At 39.1% G+C, this 19,998-nt stretch overlaps 1 protein-coding gene across 1 annotated transcript in view; it reads left to right on the forward strand.

Moving 5' to 3' along the window:
- Positions 1-4,355: 4,355 nt before the first annotated feature.
- LOC579368 (arachidonate 5-lipoxygenase) overlaps positions 4,356-19,998 on the forward strand; it is a 29,026-nt gene continuing 13,383 nt past the window's right edge. The window contains exons 1-2 of the mRNA XM_030987067.1: positions 4,356-5,028; positions 19,498-19,542. Of these exons, the coding sequence (XP_030842927.1) occupies positions 4,543-5,028; positions 19,498-19,542 (531 nt within the window). The 5' untranslated portion in view covers positions 4,356-4,542. The remainder of the gene's footprint in view (positions 5,029-19,497; positions 19,543-19,998) is intronic.

A 19,998-nucleotide genomic window follows, 5' to 3' on the forward strand; every position in this document is an offset into this window, starting at 1 on the left:
GAACTTAGATTAGCGTGCAAGATTTCTCGTTCTATGAGTAGGCCTACCGATTCAGCTCGCAGTGCAGTGCCGCCGTCAGTAGTGGTTATAGGCCTACTGCGCCGTTAGTAAGGGTACGTGTGCACGCTGCCGCGCCATGTCTGCTGGAGCTATGAAGGCGATCGCGCAAGGGCAGAAACATGGTCATGGAGAAGTTTTTCGTTGTGAAAGCGTAAACCCGCTGAAATCTGGTGATTTCAAATGACCAGCAAATAATGAACCTTAGATTTGCACGATGAGAACGTGGACTGCAACGTGTGACCTCCTTTTAAGGCACTGCCAGTGCTTAAAAGGACGTCACATGTGACTGCCAGTGCCTTAAAAGAACGTAACACGTCCACGTCCACGCAAATCTAAAAGTCCCTATTGAGAAGAAGAGGAAGACCAAAATGTCGTGGAATGATATGGTAACAATGGTAGATCTACGGGGGGGGGGGGGGTTAGGGGGTTTAACCCCCTCCTCGATCCCCCGGCCCCCTTGGGCTGCCAAGTGAAAATGTGATGTGCATATAAAAACGCCATTATGTGTCCAGATCGACCCACACAGTAAGATGTTAGTAGATGCCAGGAAAACAATACGGGGGTTCAAAATAGCAACAACAACAAAATAGCCTCGACGCTATGCGGCTCGTGGACGATGCTTCGCATGTAAGTAGATGCCAGGAAAACATCACTTACGGAGGTCCAAAATCAGGGGCGGATCCAGCCGGCGGCAAGAGGGGGGGGGGGGGGCAAATCTTGAGAAAATATTTAGCGACGAATCAGCCAGCCGGCGATCGGCGAATGAGCGGAGGGGGGGGGGGCTGGATAAATGCACATATATTTGTTTTGGGGGGTCCAGTTTTGGGGGAACATTTTTGCGCCGACTCAGCGTGAATATTAAAGCGGGAGGGGGGATGCTGGAGAGGAGGACCACTAATTTATTTTATTTTGTTCAGGTGGGGGGGGGGGGAGGTGAAGCGTCGTTTTAGCATGACTTTCTTTTTAACTCTTACTTTCACCTATCTCAGATAACCCTAAGTTTTTGGTTGCTGCTTTATAATTATTGTAGTTGACAATGCATGATTAAAATAAAGAGAGAGAGAGAGAGAGAACCACCATCATTTTGCAATGGTTCAGGGTTTGTGTAATGTACTTTTAAAACCATTTCTTAGCGTCTCAACCCTAATAAAAAAGCGAAACTATTTTTGAGGAAAAGCATTATACTGAAATGAATAAAGAATAATAGCTTTATATTAGGGACTTTTAAATTGAGTGGACGAGAACACGACGAACGCCGACTGATCATGCATGTCAACGTACTCAACTGCCCATGTTGACTACAATTAGAATTCTCTTAGATTGCACTCGACGAAATACATGCATGCAGGAAGTAACACTATGAATATGACAGACAAAAATATACAGTTCTCATTCTACCCTCAACAATAGGCCATTTTCGTAATGTAACCAAATTTAATGCATAGGTCTTTGTGAAGTGCCTCAATACAAATTATTTCATTCACCTGATAGGAATAATAGTATTTCAATAGTCAGAATGCAACTGCATATATTAAGTATTGCTAGGTAGGTCAAGCCATAATGTTTGTCCAACCTGGCAACAACTAATGTATGCAGTTAGGATTCTGTCTATTGAAATACTATTATTCTTTTCAGGTGAATGAAATAGTTTGTATTGAGGCACTTCACAAAGACCTATGCATTAAATTTGGTTACATTACGAAAATGGCCTATTGCTGTGGTAGAACATCCCTTCACTGCTATATGTAAAAATGTGTAGAACAGGTGAATGTGCATGTGACACCTGTTCTACACATTTTAACATAATAGCAGGAAAGGATGTTCCTTTGCCTACCTGAGGAACTATATATTTTATGCGCACGCGGCATAAACCAGTAGAGAGAGAGCTACGTGGACACACCACACACCACAGTTTTTTCCCCCGAGTTATTCCCATATGGAACAGACTCCCAGCAGTAGCTGTAACATCTAGCTCGATTGCTGGTTTTCAGACCTCCGCAGTCCCGTCCATCATAGCCATGATGGGCATGCCCACCAGGGCCCTGTAGGGAGGGAAGCCATGAAGCCGACATTAATGTTCTCACCAGATGCACCCTACTTCTTCGTACTCTCCAGTTTACATGTCTTCTTCTGCACAATGTCTGGCTTCTTTTACTTGCACGCATCACGCACTCACACACTACCACTATTACTCCACCCTGGACAGCTGTCAACGTAGCTTTTTGGGTGCAACAAATTCAAGATTCAAGATTCAAGTACCGTACTAGATTTAGGAAAATCAAGGTTGACGCCCTCTCGATCGCCGACTGAGACGACGTGACGCATGCGCAGTGCCTTAAAATGACGTCACACGTTGCAGTCAAAGCTGTCAACGTGCAAATCTAAAAGTCCCTATTGGCTCATACTAATACTGATACGGGCTAAAGACAATGTGGTATTTGTATAGAGGTATTCCAAAATGACGTTCTGATAATCAACATTTTGTTCTGGTATCATATGTACATACGCATAATACAACTGATCTTTATGATTTCTTAACGTGACATAGCTTTTCCTTCCCCTGCAATCAAAAAGGAAAACAAGCTTATTTAATAAAAGGATCATGCGACAAATAATCATTGTGATTCAAATTGATGCAAGGATTTTTTTTTTAATAAGCAATTAATGCTTTTCACCAGAATCTTCTTTGTAAAAACGACTTTTACAAATCTCAGCCATGCAATTCTGCCACTGTGTTGTAAGCACTATGAATATGACAGACAAAGAGAGCGGACAAAATATACAGTTCCTCAGGTAGACAAAGGAACATCCCTTCACTGCTATTATGTTAAAATGTGTAAAACAGGTGTCACATGCATATTCACCTGTTCTACACAGTTTTACATAATAGCAGTGAAGGGATGTTCCTTTGTCTACCTGAGGAACTGTATATTTTGTCCGCTTTCTTTGTCCGTCACGTTCATAGTGAAGATCACTATGTCTTTCAGATTAGGAGATGTGTATTCTTTAATGAGTATTTTACATTGAATGGAACGTCTCAACTCAGTAAGCATGGCTGAGATTTGTTTTTACAAAGAAGATTCGGGTGAATAGCAGTGCTTATTCAAACAAATATTCGCATCAATTTGAATCACAATCATTATTTGTCGCTTAATCCCTTTTAATGACCTTGTTTTCTTTCTCGTTTGCAAGGGGAGAAGAAGACATGTCACGTTAAAGACATCATAAAGATCAGTGTTGTATGCGTATATATTATATACACAGGCCCCGCGGAACGTTTATCAAAGTGGTGGGGGGGGGGGCTAAAGTATTTACGATCAGGTAGAGGGTAACGAGCGTAAATTGGTGTGTGGGGGGGGGGGGGTTCAGGGGTTTTAGGCATTCAATTACGGTCAGAGAAGCACAAATATTTTGATGACGCATTTGTGTCACTGGCAGGTCAGGGGGGGGGGGGCGTTTTTTTTTTTTTTTTAAGGTAAAATTTACGTTACTATCCTATTTTTTTACCGGTTTGGGAGGCTAGGGGGGGGGGGGGCGATAGAATCGGCCCGTGGATCCGCGCCTGTTCAAAATAGCACACACACAAAATCGCCTCGACGCTACGCGGCTCAGTAAAGAAAGAATGTAAAGGTTGCTCCCAATAATGAGGAGGAAAAAATCTGCAGAACGGGAAGAAACGAAAGAATGTCATCACGGGATGAAAGTCAGTAACAGCTATGTAGCTTGTAAATTTGTAAGACGGAAAATGCTGATTAAAATGATAATGATGACATAGCAAATAATTGAGGAGTATCATAGGTACCAATTCAATGGATATTTGTATAAAAAAGAGCCCCCGTGGATAAAAAATTAATTTGAGCCCTGTTCATCACCCAATTCATCAATTTCACACTGGGGTGATCGCCCAGGGAATAATTGTCCTTGAACCCTTTCTGATGCAGTTGAATGAAGGATACTTCATATAAAATATTGTCATTTGATCGACACGCTATAAAAAGGATCTTAGAACTGCTGACCACAATTTCTACACCCCAATGCCCCGGATTTAGGGATCCTCAATCTTAACGAGGCACTATTGAAGAAAAAAACAAGAGGCCCCAAGGTGGAGGGGGCGCGTGCTTTTTATTCGAAATTTTCAAAACTTTGTGAAGTGTGACATGTATAAAGAGCCATGGGCGTAAATCCTTACGTAATACCTATTGTTCAGGGGGGGGGGAATGATCTTCATTCACCCCCCTGAACAATAGGTATTACGTAAGGATTTACGCCCATGTAAAGAGCAGAGCACTAGGTTATACATGACATAATCGCTATCAAGTTCAGCTAGCAAAACCAACCTCCGTGCATTTCGTAGATCGGAAAGTTTTTTCAACAGGTTAAGAATTTCTTATTTTATGAGAGGTCTGGGTGTTCGATTGTATATTTTGAATATCATCTTCATGTGTCTTTCCTTCGTCGGCTTACCTTCGTATTCTAGCTAGCATGGGGAACAAATCTTCGAAGAGGAATTTTACCGTGTACGTGAAAACGGGTGACCGTCTGGGCATGGGCACCGACGATACAATCTCGGTCGTCCTTCAAGATGAAAACGGGCTCAGGTCCGGCAAGTGCCAGCTCGACAACCTCCTGAGCAACGACTTCGAGTCCGGCCGGCTAGATAGCTTCCAGATTGCGATTGAGGATGGGAATTTTGGAGACCCTGTCTACATGGAGCTCCGGCGGGACAAGTGCGGTTTACTCGATGACGAGTGGTACTGTGAATTCGTCAGGGTGCTGAGCGAGAAGACCAATCACGTCCACATGTTCCCGATTCATAGATGGGTTCGTGCTGGATGCCCGATTAAGGTGAAGGAGGACGACGCGGTGCTCCCTCAGGACGACGAAAACGTGATCCAACGACAGGAAGAGCTCCAAAGGAAGCGAGACATGTATGTTCCCGCTTTCAACGAGGCAACGGGAACGATCTTGGTAAGCGTTTTCCCTTTTCCTTTCAAGTTATATTCTTGTATGGGGAGTAGGGAGGGGGGGAGTCGAAAAATCTCCGGAAGACAAATGAGGGGGGAGGGTGAAATCACAACCACGGCCACAACAAATCCTTGCACCCCCTCGTCTTCTTTTGAAACCAAAATGGTAAACACGAATCTACACTAAAGTCAGGTCCCGGCCCGGGAACGATTTTTTTTCACCGGGGTGCTGAGATATATATATATATATATTCTTCTTCTTCCCAGAGTAGGAAGCATTTGCAATTTTAGAACCACATTAGGCGTATTTTCAGGCACTTCCTGGAGTAACATGACGTAAATTTGCTTTCTTCTACCCCCTCCAAGAGTAGGGATCTTTTGCAATTTGAGAACCACATTTGGCGTATTAATGTCCACCGGCACTTCCTGGAAAAAAAACGAGGCCTTCTGATCGGTTAGAAGTTAGAGAAAAGTAATCTGTCACTTCGCGAGACGTATTTGCTCCGTTGCTGCACAATGCACAAAGATGGTGGTTTGGCCTGATACATCACCTGGGCTGGCAGACAAAACAATCCGCATCACCCCACTCTTACATGCAGGCCCCGCTGAACGTTTTTCAAAGTGGGTGGGGGGAGGCTAAAGTATTTACGATCAGGTAGAGCGTAGTGTAAATTGGCGTGGGGTCTTGAGGGCTGAACCCCTTGAAACTCAGGGATGTGAGGCATTATATAACGGTCATTGAGCATTCAGGGGCCCGCGTTAGTCCCCCTAGTGGGGTCGAGGGGGCGGATACCCCGGAAGATGAGCATATTTTGATACCTTATTTGTGACACTGGCAGGACACTAATTGACGTGAGGGTCCAGGGCCAAGCCCCCAGAAGCTCAGGGCTTTTGGGGGCATTTTATAACGGTCAGATGAGCATATTTTAATTCCTTATTCATGATACTGGCAGGTCACTAATTGGTGTGGGGTCCAGGGGGCTGAACCCCCTGAAACTCAGGGATTTGAGGCATTTTATAACGGTCATTGAGCATTCAGGGGCCCGTTTTAGGCCCCCTGGTTAGGTCGAGGGGGCGGAGCCCCCGGAAGCTCAGGGTTTTTTGGCATTGAATTACGATCAGATGAGCATATTTTTATACCCTATTTGTGACACTGGCAGGTCCTTAATTGGAGCGGGGTCCAGGGGGCGGAGCCCCGGAAGCTCAGGGGTTTTAGGCAATAAATTACTGTCAGATGAATATCCAGGGGCCTGACTTAGGGCCATTGGTTAGGTCCAAGGGCAGAGCCCCCTGGGAGCTCAGGGGTTTTAGGCGTTTTATTACGGTCAGATGAGCAATTTTGTTTGATACCTTATTTTTGACACTGGCAGGACACAATTGGCGTGGGGTCCAGTTGCGGAGCCCCAAGAAGTTCGGGGTTTTTAGGCATTAAATTAGTTAAGCATCCAGGGGCCCGCCGTAGGGCCCTAGGTGGAATTCAGGGGACAGAGCCCCCGGAAGCTCAGGGGATTTAGGCATTTAATCACGGTCTAATGAGCATATTTTGATACCTCATTATTTTGTGACACTGGCAGGTCACTATTCTTTCTTTCTTTCTCTCTTTCTTTCTATTTCTCTTTAGTATACTTTTTCCAAAAAAGTGGGAGCGGAGCTCGAGCCCCGTCGTTCTGCGGGCCCTGCCATGTAGGCCTCTAAATAAGCATATTTCCTGCCTGACTGTAAATTTACTTTGTAATTTTCCAACAAACGCATAAAATTTACTAAAAAGTGAGGAAAAATCTCGGAAAATTATGTCATTTCAGCAACATTTGTAAATCACCGGTATCGAATTAGAAATGAACCACGTTTGAATTTAATTGTGACAAAGGCAGGTCACCTTCTTTATTCAGGAATTTGCCATTTCCCAACAAACGCATACAAAAATGTATAATTTACTTAAGATTGAGGAAAGATCTCGGAAAATTATGTCATTTCAACAACATTTGTAAATCACCGGTATCGAATTAGAAATAAACCACATTTGAATTTTATTTGGGGGGCATCTATCCCCCAAGCCCCCTCCCTCCCCCATCAGTACGCCATTGCCCCCCCCCCCCCCCCCGATCTATATCTTGTGTGCGGGAAAAATCGCAACTAAACTCCCCTACCTATCTTCTTTCTCTCTTTCTTTCCTTACCTTTCCCTCCCCCTTCCCCTACCCTTCCCTTCCCTTCCTTCTCTCTCTTTTAGGTTTGCTAGGGGGTGAGGCAAGGGTCTTTCGCCCCCCCCCCGATCGACATGTTGTTGGCGGGATTAATCGCAACTGATCTCCCCTTCTTTTCACCCTTTTCTTTTCTTCTTCCTCTTTTTTGTTCCCTTTTAGCTCTCCTCTTTCCCTTTTCATTCTTTCTCTCTTTTTTTTTGGCGGGGGCGGGGGGAGGAGGGGGAGAGGGGCAAGGGCATTTTGCCCCCCCCCCCGATCCACAAAGTGAAGAGTCTAGACTGGATCGGAGAGCTCGCTAGTGCTAGTGTGAATTTACACCGAGGACAAAGTTTGCTTAACTTTTTCTTGGAACACTTGAATGGTTATGGAACCTGTTTGTGTTTATAATCTTCAAATATTAATGTTATTCTGCATCAAATATAAAATATTGATTTCTACTGTGGTATGTAAAGGCATGAACAAATATACTTTTTTTTTAAACCAAAAAGGTGCATCATGGTAATAAATTTTAACAAACACATCAACACTTTACCTAGACATCTCATCACCATAGCCATTGTATTGAAAACCATATATTAATGATAAATGTAAAATGAGGAATTAAGCAATTCTCGTCAATTGGCTGTATCCTGAGAGTGATTTATATAATGGATTTTTGGTAATATTTGCATCTACCTGTACTTGTAGAATAGATACAGTGCATAAACTGGAATATATGGAGATGGGGGGGGGGGCAATATTAAAGCAAGAGAGATTGGGAGATGAGGAAAGCAAAAAGTGATTGAAATCGAGAGATGACTCGCGAGATAGCCTTTATATAATGTTGTCTTGAGAGGAAGCTAGTAGACGAAGTATTTTTTTTTTTAATTGGAGATTAGTGTAAGTATTAGAAAAATCGGAAATAGCATTGATGAGAAAGTTATATATTTGTTTTTATCGAGATCAATACATGTAATTAGATGGGGAATCTCCAACTGGCATTTATGTGCGATGTCACACGTACTCGTAACGCATGTCACACACTCCAAGGATAATTCCCATTTGATTTGTGCACACAATAACTCGAAGTGTCGATTTTTCTGGATTTTTAAAATAATGGAACAGATATTTATTCACAGGGGGTCATATTAACAACTAAAAGTACATCGCCCATAACAAATTACGAACACATGCCATATGTAATGTCACTTATGATGACATAGCCATATTGATATGGCTTTGCCATCATAAGTGAGAAAATTGTATTCTTTTATGGAAATGGGAAAAAGAGAGAACGATGGAAGGAAAACATGAGAAGAGAAAGACATAATAATTTAAAAAGAGAAGAATATAGAGGATGGAGGGAAAATAGAGAGACAGAGAGAGAGGGAGACAGAGAGAAAAAAAAAGGAAGAACATGAAACTTAAATTTACACTTACAGATCACATTTCCGATGAGTTGGCTCGACATATGTGCCTAAAAAGTCTGCGGACGAAAGTACAACAATACGAAAACAGAAGTTCTATAAAATTGTCTTTAAGAGAGAAGGAGAGGTTATTTCTAAAATGAAATGAAAGGGGCTTTGTGACTTTCAAGGAGGAACCCACAATTTATATCGCTTGTGACGACTAATTTGAATTTCCTTTTTTTTTTAATTCAAGAACTTCCTGGGGCTCCTCCCCAAGACTGCCGGCAAAGACAAAATTGGAGAGAGAGTGAGTTTTATGTAGTTAAAGCTTCTAACAACCACTCCTTTGGACCTTTTATTATTTACACAATTTCTTGCTGTCTGCTGCCTTGAGATCACTGGAGCGAAGAAAGGTAACAATGTATAGCAATAATCCCTATCCTTTTTATGCAGATGATTCTTCTACCATTCTTGACCAGAAGTGCGTTTCAAACTCAATGATGTGGGCGTCATTCTAATGAATGTTTATTTATTTATTTATTTATTTATTAGTCTTTTTTTAGTAGGGTGGCTCCATCAGTAGTTCAATACTGTTTTCCGTGGAGGCCCTACAACATAAATACAAAATTAACAAACATATTGAAAACAAACGATCCAAATCGAAACAAAATGAATTAAGTTACAACATTTTCGAACAAAAGAAAAGAAACGAACACAACGGACCAGTTCAATGATTTCAATTATTATAGCGCCAAAACAAAAGAGTAAATGAAGAATTTGATGGCGCATTTAAAAAAAAAAAAATTATGTTGTGTCCAGTATTAAGGGCGTTTTCTGCTACTTAATTGCTGCCTAATCTGAAGGCTTTTTTGTGCTCTTTAAAAAGAACACACAATAGGGGCAGCGTAATTTAAATAGCAAGGGATGGATAAGAGTTTATCTCTAAAAAGAAATGAAAGGGCTATTTGACTTTCAAGAGCGATAAAAACTATATAATCCATCCCTTGAAGTTTAAATTGCACTGCCCCCATTGTGTGCTCTTTTCAAAGAGCACAAAAAGCCCTCAGATTGAACATTCCATCTCATAAAATTGTCTTTAAGAGGTAAAGAGAGGTTATTTGTAAAAGGAAATGAAAGGGCCATTTGACTTTCAAGAGCCCTTTCATTTCATTTTAGAAATAACCTCTTTTTCTCTAAAAAAAAAATTTCTCTCTTGAAAGTCAAATAAACTCGAGAACATCCTGGGATTCTGCTCTGCCAGGCCCCTCAGTGGATCTGCCATGTTGTAGGGATCCATTAGAAAGCAAAATAAGCCCACTCAATAATTAATATTTATATTCAAACGTCATAGCGATTCATCCAAATAAAAAAGAGTAGGGAGATAGAGAGAGATCGAGAGAGAGATGAAAGAGTTATGAGGGAGAGAAAGATAGTGAGAGAGAGAGAGAGAAGGGGAGGGACGTCCTGTGGAAAAAGTATGGTTGAAACAAGTTATTCATAGTTGATACCACTCCAACCATTTGAACACAATAACAGATTCCGAGCAGTTACATATATTAAACAAAAATATTTGTATTTATTTTTGCAATTTGCTGTTGAATATGAGAGCAGAAATCAGCGCAGCGAGCGTGAACATACACACACATGTACACTCAACACCCATCGACAAAACAATTTCATTACATTGTCAAGATATCAGTACAGTACGTACGTGTAAAGGTTTAAAATACAGTCTAGGCTTTCCGCGAGCGGTTTCATTGGAATTAATCGAAAAATTCCCCTCGCTAGTGTGTAAATAAAAAATACGCAGGCCGGTCTTACGGGTATCCAGACTTTTCGCTAAACTGGATCTACGGTTATCTACTAACTAGCGTTACCGTTAGTGGCCACTAAGGCCCATTAGTGCAACAGAAATGGAGAAACGCGCATTTTGTTGAAAATCATGTGATATCACGAACATTTATAACTCACTTAATTGTATGAAATTGAAAATAAGTCATGGTTTAATTTTATTGGGGGGGGGAGGGGGCTGGCGCCCTCCCCCCCCCCCCCCCCCCCACCAGTACGCTAGTGCCGGTACTTCCAAAGTGTCTCGAGTGTATAAATGTTATTAGGGGCGTCGATCGCTATACCTTTTTCAGTGGGGGGGGGGGGGGGGTGGTGTAGAGGCCACCGATTACCAAACAAAACTAGCTACCAATTACCGACAAAATATATTAAAGGTAAAGACCAGTCTTGGAAAGCCCCCTCTCACAAAATGAAATGGAAGCTCTTATTATACCAATCAGGTGAAAAAATATGTTTTGGCTAATACGTGTGAATACAAATGTTGACGAGAAACCGCCTACTAATTGACATATTTGGTAAATTGTTCCATCTATTTGGACCTGATAGATATCGCGCACGTGTCACGCACGTGTCGCCTAGTCCGATATACATCTTTCTGTGTTTAATGCTTGTAACTTTACCAAGACTGTGCTAACAATTCTTATCATTTTGATGATTCCAGAACCTTGCAGTGCACACTTATATGCTAGATAATTAACCTTTTCTGATCGATTCCACAACGTTTCTTTCACAATGCAATCGCATGACCATAACTGGTCTTAATCTGTAATGCCAATGTCCCAATGTCAACAAATTTAACCCTATAAACCCGGGGCCAGGAACTAAGTTATTTTTCAGTTCCCCCCTCCCGTGCAAAGGCGGAAGCTATGACGTTTCATTGAATTATCAGTTAAAGAAGACGATTCGTTGTACCGTTCTCGACTCTTAATCGTTGGCTGAATTCAGTTGCCCCCTTCTCGCGCGAAACGCGTTTGCTTTTACGATTTATTAAATTATTAGAGATAGAAGACGATTCGTTGTATCGTGTCCCTCTCTGAATTCAGTTCCCCCCCCCCCCCCCCCCCGCGCGGAAGCTTTGACGTTTCATTTTATTACCGGTATTACTTTTCATCCTTGTCTGAATTCATTTCGTCCATCGCGCAAAGCGCGGAAGCTTTCACGTTTCATTATATTATTAGAGAAAGAAGACGATTCGTTGTACCGTTCTAGACTCTTAATCCCAGTCTGAATTCAGTTGCCCCCTTCTCGCGCAAAGCGCGAAGCCTCGACGTTTCATTAAATTATTAGAAAAAGAAGACGATTCGATGTACCGTTCTCGACTCTTAATCCTAGTCTGAATTTATTTTCCCCACCCCCTCCACCCGCGCAAAGCGCGAAAGCTTTCACGTTGACATTTCACTGGTCGCGTGCCAGCTAGGGATACATGTTATAGGATTTTGTGATAGAAGTTATAACAAAAAAGAAAAGGAAAAAGCGTCATTTGTGTCTGTTGGCTGTGGGACAATAATTATATTATTGATATACATTAAATATATCATACCAAAAAAATTGTTCAGGGGGTGCTGTGAACCCCCTGAATAATTTCCGGGGGTGCTGCAGCACCCCAAGCACCCCCGCTTCCCAGGGCCATGACTAAAGTATGCTCCCTTTAAACATTTTAGCACCTAAAAAAATATGATGATCTTAACCATACTTTCTGAATTGTGCACCTTATATGAAAATCCGGATCCGCCCATGTTTAAGGTGCTCTAAATCTTAAATTTGAAACGGGGTAAAAGAATTGTTTATGGCGCACACTTTGTTTTTCTGTGCATGCACATGCATGATTCATTTTTTAAAGTGTCGCGGGTGAGTTGTCCCACCCTCCTTATTACATAGGTAAGGCCAAAATATGGTATATAAGTATATGGGACGGCGGGCGGATTTTTTTTTTTTCAATATAAAAATATAAAAAATCATTGGGATGTCAAGCATCTAAACAAAGGAAGTCGATAAACCACTTTAGTATGGTCAAAGACTAGTTTAATATCATCTTTTATAACATATGTACAATGAATATCAAAACCGACACAGAAAGTATTTTGGCTTTAAAATACAGCACCTTTTAAAAATGAGTTTAAGAACTACCAGAACCTGATTTGAATGAATGGCATGTTGACATTGAAAAATAAAAATGGCAACTTAATAAATACAGAATAGCGTACTGAAAGACCAAACTGGCAACGGGACGCATTTTGATCCTTGCAAAATGCATACAATGGAATGTCATGCGTTTAAAATTGCTCCAATTTCTTTTTTAATACGAGCGGGCCGAAAAAAACAAGCGGGCGATCGAGAACAAGCAAATGATTTTTTTTGGCCCAATGAACAGTGAGACCAGGGGCGTCCCTTGTTTTTGAGGGGGAGAGAGTTAATCCGTTGCATTTTGTCGTTAAATTACCTTCGTTGTCTTTTAATTGTAACAGTCAAATATGTTTACTTTTCTGACAAACTAAACACAAGTAAACTAATGACCGCATTGGTTCATGCTCTAAATTTCCCGCAAAGCTATCTCTGACTCGCAGTCCAATCGATCAAAATGCTCTGAATTGCGATCCCCCTAGTAAACGTTGCTTTAATTATGAAAGTTCAAAATCAATAAGGTAACTAATTCGAATCAGAGAAAGAGGAAGAAAAAGAGAGAGAGAGAGAGAGAAATAGAGAGAGAAAAACAAATCATGTAAAATGGCATTGAATTCAGCTTCTGCAAATATTACAGAAAGTGTCTACTGGCCGAATGCTCTTTGTTTCTTGTCTTTACATTCTCTTCATTTTGGTTACTCTTTTAGAAGTCACATCTGATTTTCCTTTTCTAAACTTACCACTGCAATACATATCCTGCCAATTTGTTCGGGTAGATGAAGGAATATAATCAATTCATTTCCGTTGAAGCAGAAGCAAAGCCAAGGTGTATCTTTTATATGCATACTTTGACCCAGAATGCAAAGCTATTTCTAAAGATGCAACGCTTGTGAAAACGAGCCCATGGCTGATTTAAAATTTAAAAAAACTTTCTTATTTTTAATCGGTTTGAGCTCAAACTTTCACTAACCTTTTCTCTTTCATTTTTCTGGTTAAATAAACAAAAACTTGATATTAGGGTGGACCTCCCCTTTAGGAATTGTAGTTTTTGTTCTGTGGCCCTCATGCAGTCCCCATTGTTATCAAATAACCGCGCCATTGTCAAAATGACAATGCGACGTTTCAAAGGAACAAAAAGCGTTTAAAAATATAAATAAAAAAAAAAAAAAAACGTAATGGATGACCAAAAAAAGATGACCTGACCCCCTCCCCCCCCGCTTATTCAGCGGCTGGCTGAGAAGTTGCGAAATTTTTGGAACCCCCCCCCCCCCCCTTGAATTATATCGTGACTGTATAACATGATAAACTGATACGTGCAGTAGAATATGAAAGTAGAGCACAATTTTGTTTGAAGGGTCCATGATTTCATGACAAATTTCGCAACGACTCAGCTAGCCGCTGAATAAGCGGGGGGGGGGGGGGGGGTTAAGAGCACTTTTTTTCTCCCGAAATTTGAAAAATTGGTAGATCGAGGGGGGGTTCGACCCCCAAACGTTTTTCCCAAATGAATTAAAAGAAATTCTCTGGGTTTTAGTATTCTTTCAATCTCATCTTTTCATTCGTATCAATCTTCTTAGCTATTGCTTTTGCGGCACATCATTCTTTGAAATCAGGTCTTTGAGAAGGTGGAAGGGGGGGGTAGGGGATTAGGTGAGTGTCCTTGAGGCTTGAGGGCTCGATGTTTATCAAAAAGACTAATCCTTTATTAAATAACAGGATATCTTAATTCCACCCCTGTAAACATGATAAATGTAGTCAATACAAGAGACCCAGATGAATTTGAACCCGCATACCAATATCATAAAATACTGGAATACAGACATACAATAATCATTCCACGCTAATTATAAAATTCCATAAAATTATTCTCACGTCTAGATTATTGGCTCGTCTCTCGCCAAGTATGTGAATCTCTTTTCTCAACAGATATTAGACCTGCTATCAAATGTGACCATAATGCGGTCTCTTTGAAAGTAGAAACTTCAGAGGAAATACGTGGGAGAGGTTATTGGAAAATAAACAACCAATTGTTAAATGATGCAGTGTATAAAGAAAATATCTCGAATATAATTAGAAAGGTTAAATTGAATGATTCGTTATGTGCACAAATGAAATGGGAAATTTGTAAAGTGAAAATTAAAGAATTTTCAATGAAATATTCAAAAGAAATTAGTAACAAGAAAAGAGTGATTTATGAAGATTTAGAAAAGAAATACCGTTCATTGCAAAAGGAAGTAAAATAGGAATCCCACTGAAGAAAATATGCAAGAGTTAAAAGATGTTCAAAATCAGGTTGATAATTTTTTAATTGAAAAATGTAAAGGAGCCTTCATCCGTTCCAGGAGAAAACGGTTAGAAGAAGGGGAAAATCAACCCGTCATTTCTTGCAGCTTGAAAAAAGAAATGGTATAAAAAAAGGAAATTGATTGTATAGAAAAGTTAGGAAAGAAATTTGTTAAACAGGAAAAGATATCATTCGAAATTTATAATTATTACAAAGATTTGTATCGTATAAAAGGTAATACCGAAAAAGAAGAATATATTGACAATTTTGTTCGTAATGTTCAGTTGACAACTTTAAAACAAAATTAGGCACTAAAGCTATGGTCACAAATCAGAGCAGCGACCGACCGATCAGTAGCCTGCTCGGTCGCTGCTGGAATTAAGCATAGCCCAGCAATTAGGTCGGTGCCCGGGCGGCGACCGACCGCCCAGGCACCGAGCGTATTTTGGGCGGCGAGTGAAAAATGAGCAGGTGCCGCCCAAATTTTAACTCCGCGCTAAAACTTCAGCGGCGACCGAGCGATGCCCTAAAAACGAGCGTTGCCTTCGCGGCCGCCGCTCGGTGGCCGTAAAGCACGTGATTACAAATGGTGTTTGGAAAGACTCGTTTATGTTAAATAGAAAAGTTGGTATTGATCAATTATTATTTGAGTTCGAATATGCAAAATTGAAGAAATGTTTCCCATGCTATTGGTTGAATAATTATACGTTCTACAGAATGTTGAATTAATTAGTAAACAAAACGATTCAAATTTAATTGAGGAAGCTACAGGAGATTTTGTTGATATATCTAGTTTCAAGACGAAACATTAATATTTATCCCTCCTGAAACAAAAACTTCAAAAACCCAATGTTACACGTTACTGGGAATATTACTTGAACTTACCTGTTTCTTTTAAATGGCAGAATGTATTCCATTTTAAATTTCAACAAATAGGAAATAATATGATAAAGCAAGTTAATTTTAAAATATTGCATAACATATTTCCATCAAAACATAATTCATGCAGATGGCGTATAATGAAAAATGACCAGTGTGATATATGTAAAGAAACAGAAAATACTTTTTATATCTTGTTAAAATGTAACAAGGTTAGAGTTTTTGGAAAATTATTGAAAATTTATATTATAATTACTTTCCTGAACAAATAAAAATTAATGAAAAAGCATTAGTTATAGGTTATTTTATTGAAAAAAGGGGAAAATTTGTGATAAACTTCTTGTTAATTTTAGGAAAATACATAATATACATAACGTATATTAAAGTTCGGTGCGATGGAAAAGAGTACAATAGTAAAAGTCTGTTCATTGATTTCAAATTAAAACTACGATATTACCTTAGAAAATAAAGAAAGTTTTTTATTGGCGAAATACAAAGACATTTTTCAAGAAATGTTAAGGTTATAACTAAATTTATTTAAATACTTTTTTTGTTATTATGTTAAAATGTAAATTGATGTAAATACACTGTTGCTCATAACGGTGGAATATTTTTTTTATCCCAATTTATGGAATTATTTTAAAAATAATTTAAAAATACTAGATCTAGATAATAGTATACAGTCTCAGATTTTATTGAATAATAATTTGCCAATATGTGTTTTGCGTGACTGCTAAAGCATGTATATTATGCAACTATGTTTATTAACTAGGGGACCTATGCCCTTAAGTCATAAATGACAGTAATGAGGATTAATGCCTCACAAAAGGGCACTAATATAGCACATCGACACGGTGTTGATCCTGGGGCCTCACAGTTACGAGGCCATTGCTTTGTCACTGAACCATGACCGTACGCAGCGGGGGCTATGGTAGGGGGCAGTTTCCATAAATTAAAAAAAAAACAGAAAATGCAATAAATTTTCAATAATTTATTGCATTCTACACCGGTCCCCAACATAAAAAAATCTTCTGTGTGCCCATGCCTTGAGCCATAATGCATGGCCGTCAAGAGGATTTGTTTATGTTGGGGACCGGGGTAGAATGCAATAAATTATTGAAAATTTATTGCATTTTCTGTTTTTTTTTTAATTTATGGAAACTGCCCCCTACCATAGCCCCCGCTGCGTACAGTCATGGTTCAGTGACAAAGCAATGGCCTCGTAACTGTGAGGCCCCAGGATCAACACCGTGTCGATGTGCTATATCAGAGCCCTTTTGTGAGGCATTAATCCTCATTACTGTCCTTTATGACTTAAGGGCATAGGTCCCCTAGTTGATAAACATAGTAGCATAATATACATGCTTCAGCAGTCACGCAAAACACATATTGGCAAATTATTATTCAATAAAATCTGAGACTGTATACTATTATCTAGATCTAGTATTTTTAAATTATTTTTAAAATAATTCCATAAATTGGGATAAACAAAAATATTCCACCGTTATGAGCAACAGTGTATATATGAAATGTGAAACATGTGAAATATGTGAAATAAAACAACTCGGTAAGAGGACAAGAAAAAAAATCCTTGCTATTTGATCTGCCATTGAATATACCACTATATATAGGTGATAAGTCAAGGAAACAGAATTAGCATTTAATATAAATTGAATCACATCAAATTTCGAAAGTTCGACCTAAGTCGAAAAATTGTTGTGCCCGACTCGGTAGGCCTAATATTCTTGTCCGACTATGATCAAATTCACCCATGAAATGACCGATTTTTATTTGCCCGAAATTATTAAATGTGAAGGTTCTTTGTTATCTATTAAACTTTTTTTCCTCCAAAACTCCCATTGTTCCCTACAGTAAACAATGACAGAGTCCTTAAACAGCCTTCCTTAGCATGTTTAGGAAGCAAATTCAGATTCACTGCTTGTAGTGGGGGCTGTTAGGGATATTTTGGTGCAGATTCTTCTAAAAGCACCAAATTTGGCCCAAAGGTAGATTATACCATACTATTACGATTTCTGCCGGACGCCAAGAAGGGCGCTCTCTGGGACTGCCATACTGGGCAAATCCAAAATGGCCGCCATTTGAGTTAAAGGTCAAGCGTAGTTCCAAAAGGAAAAGCGCTTGTATGATAATAGATTATATATTTATAGGGTTTTGAGGGTCAGAGAATCTGATTATGATGTTTTTTCATTTCAGACAGAGCACATATTATCACCCATCCTCCTTCGTCTCAACTGGTTACCTGTCAAAAAAACAATAGACTTCAATGGCCTACTTCTCACATACAAAATACTTAACGTCAAATCCCCTTCATATCTATGTGAGATAATCCACCCATATGTTCATGCCCGCACTCTCCGATCTCAGCAACAAAGTCTTCTACAAGTCCCACAACCTCCCCTTATATTCATAATGCCCCGACGGTCGATTCTTTCAAATCACTTCTGAAGACATCTATGTTCATCCAATAGTCTGTTAATCATGTGCTAGTTTATGTCAATTAATGTATTTCCTTACTACAATAGAATCGTAATTATTCTATTATAATTGTGTTCATAAGTTTATACCATTTATATTATATCTGAGCGTTTCATTATTGTATTTGATATGTATTTCTGTTAATTCATGCATATAATCTGTAGATTAATCATGTAATATATTGTATAATTAATAGTTGTAAAGCACATAGAGAATTTATTATTATGCGCTGTATAAAAAATGACTTTATTTATTATTATTTAGATGGATTAAAAAGCAGGCACATGTGACGTCATAATATAGCTTGGGATAGGATATTTCGGAGTAATTTGGCGTTGTTCTTTGCATTTATTATGTAATTGAATCTCGACCGAATAGATCAAAAATATATACTGTTACATACATTCACTTCACAAATCTTTCAATTTGAACATGGAGCATCAGTATATTGACCCAGATTTGTGTAGGGCAGGTACAGTATATCCACTTTCAAAATCTGTTTTACAAGAATCCCATTGTATCATCTTGGAAACGAACAAGCGGGAAAAGATAATACATGCTCATGGGACAGCATACTCAGGAAGTCCAATCAATATTTATATTGTTGTGTCTCTGATTAGTCTAGCCCCTTTTTGAAAGAATGCTCAGTGCACAAAAGCTCTGGGGCCTTTGCTAAATCTCCTCTCTTTGCTCATCTGTTATATGGGCTTTTTTTCTGGTTGGAATATGATGATTTTGGTATCGCTGGAAAGCTTATTGAATTATATGTGAATATAATACACTTTTCACAAACGAAGAACAAAGTAGAATGCTAAAATTGTGTTCAAAAGGACTGAAGTGAACATATATTTACATACCGAAAATACATGTTTAGAAAAAAAGTATCATACAGGCAGAGAACACTAACTATACCAAATGAATTTGATATGATAAAAAGCTAATAAAAAAACTCTACAACTTTGCTACACAACATTTATCTTCCAAATGTTCAAGTAAAAAGCTATAGCCTTCTAAAATTTGAGAGACCCTTAATTCTTAACGCAGAAGAAAATACACACTGCAATTACTGCAACGCACAGGGGGTTTACGGGCAAACGCAGAAACAGTTTATAATAAACGCATTTTATTTCAGCTGAAGTGCTCAAGTTTAATTAATTTCAATCTCATGATCAGGATTCGTTTATGATGATTTTTTTTTTAATAAGAGCAAATTGAAATCGCTTAATATTTCGTCTTTCTCTTTTTGTATTTCAGATGGCCAGTCTTCCTAAGGACGAAAATTTCTCCTTCAGTGACAAGGTAATAAGGGACAAAATAAATTGTAATATAATGATATTACAACAAATATTAATGATTTTAACAAGAAGAATGATAATAATATAAATTCATAAAGCGCACACACTATGCGAATCATTGCGCTTCAATAGCCCGTGATGTGCATGAAAAATACGGACATTTAAACGAAAATATGTGCCTTTAATTTTGATTTACAGGTACTTAAATACGGGAATTAACTCAATTCTAACTGAAAGTAATTCCACAATTTGTGGTTGCGCATGCAAATGCTCGATGTCCCAACGTTATTTTCTGTTTTTTTAACGAGATGGGTTTACAACTTAAAGAGAAGGTTGAGTTCTGGGGAGAGGTGAAAATTATTTGTGAGCGTTATTGTTGTATTGGTTTATTGAAATAAAAATCATCGGACATGCAGCTAAACGCTCAAATTGTTCAATTTACAAAGTAAAAAGTACATGG

Source organism: Strongylocentrotus purpuratus, unplaced genomic scaffold (genome assembly GCF_000002235.5).
Source record: "Strongylocentrotus purpuratus isolate Spur 01 unplaced genomic scaffold, Spur_5.0 spur5_scaffold_16, whole genome shotgun sequence".
Taxonomy (NCBI): Eukaryota; Metazoa; Echinodermata; class Echinoidea; order Camarodonta; family Strongylocentrotidae; genus Strongylocentrotus; species Strongylocentrotus purpuratus.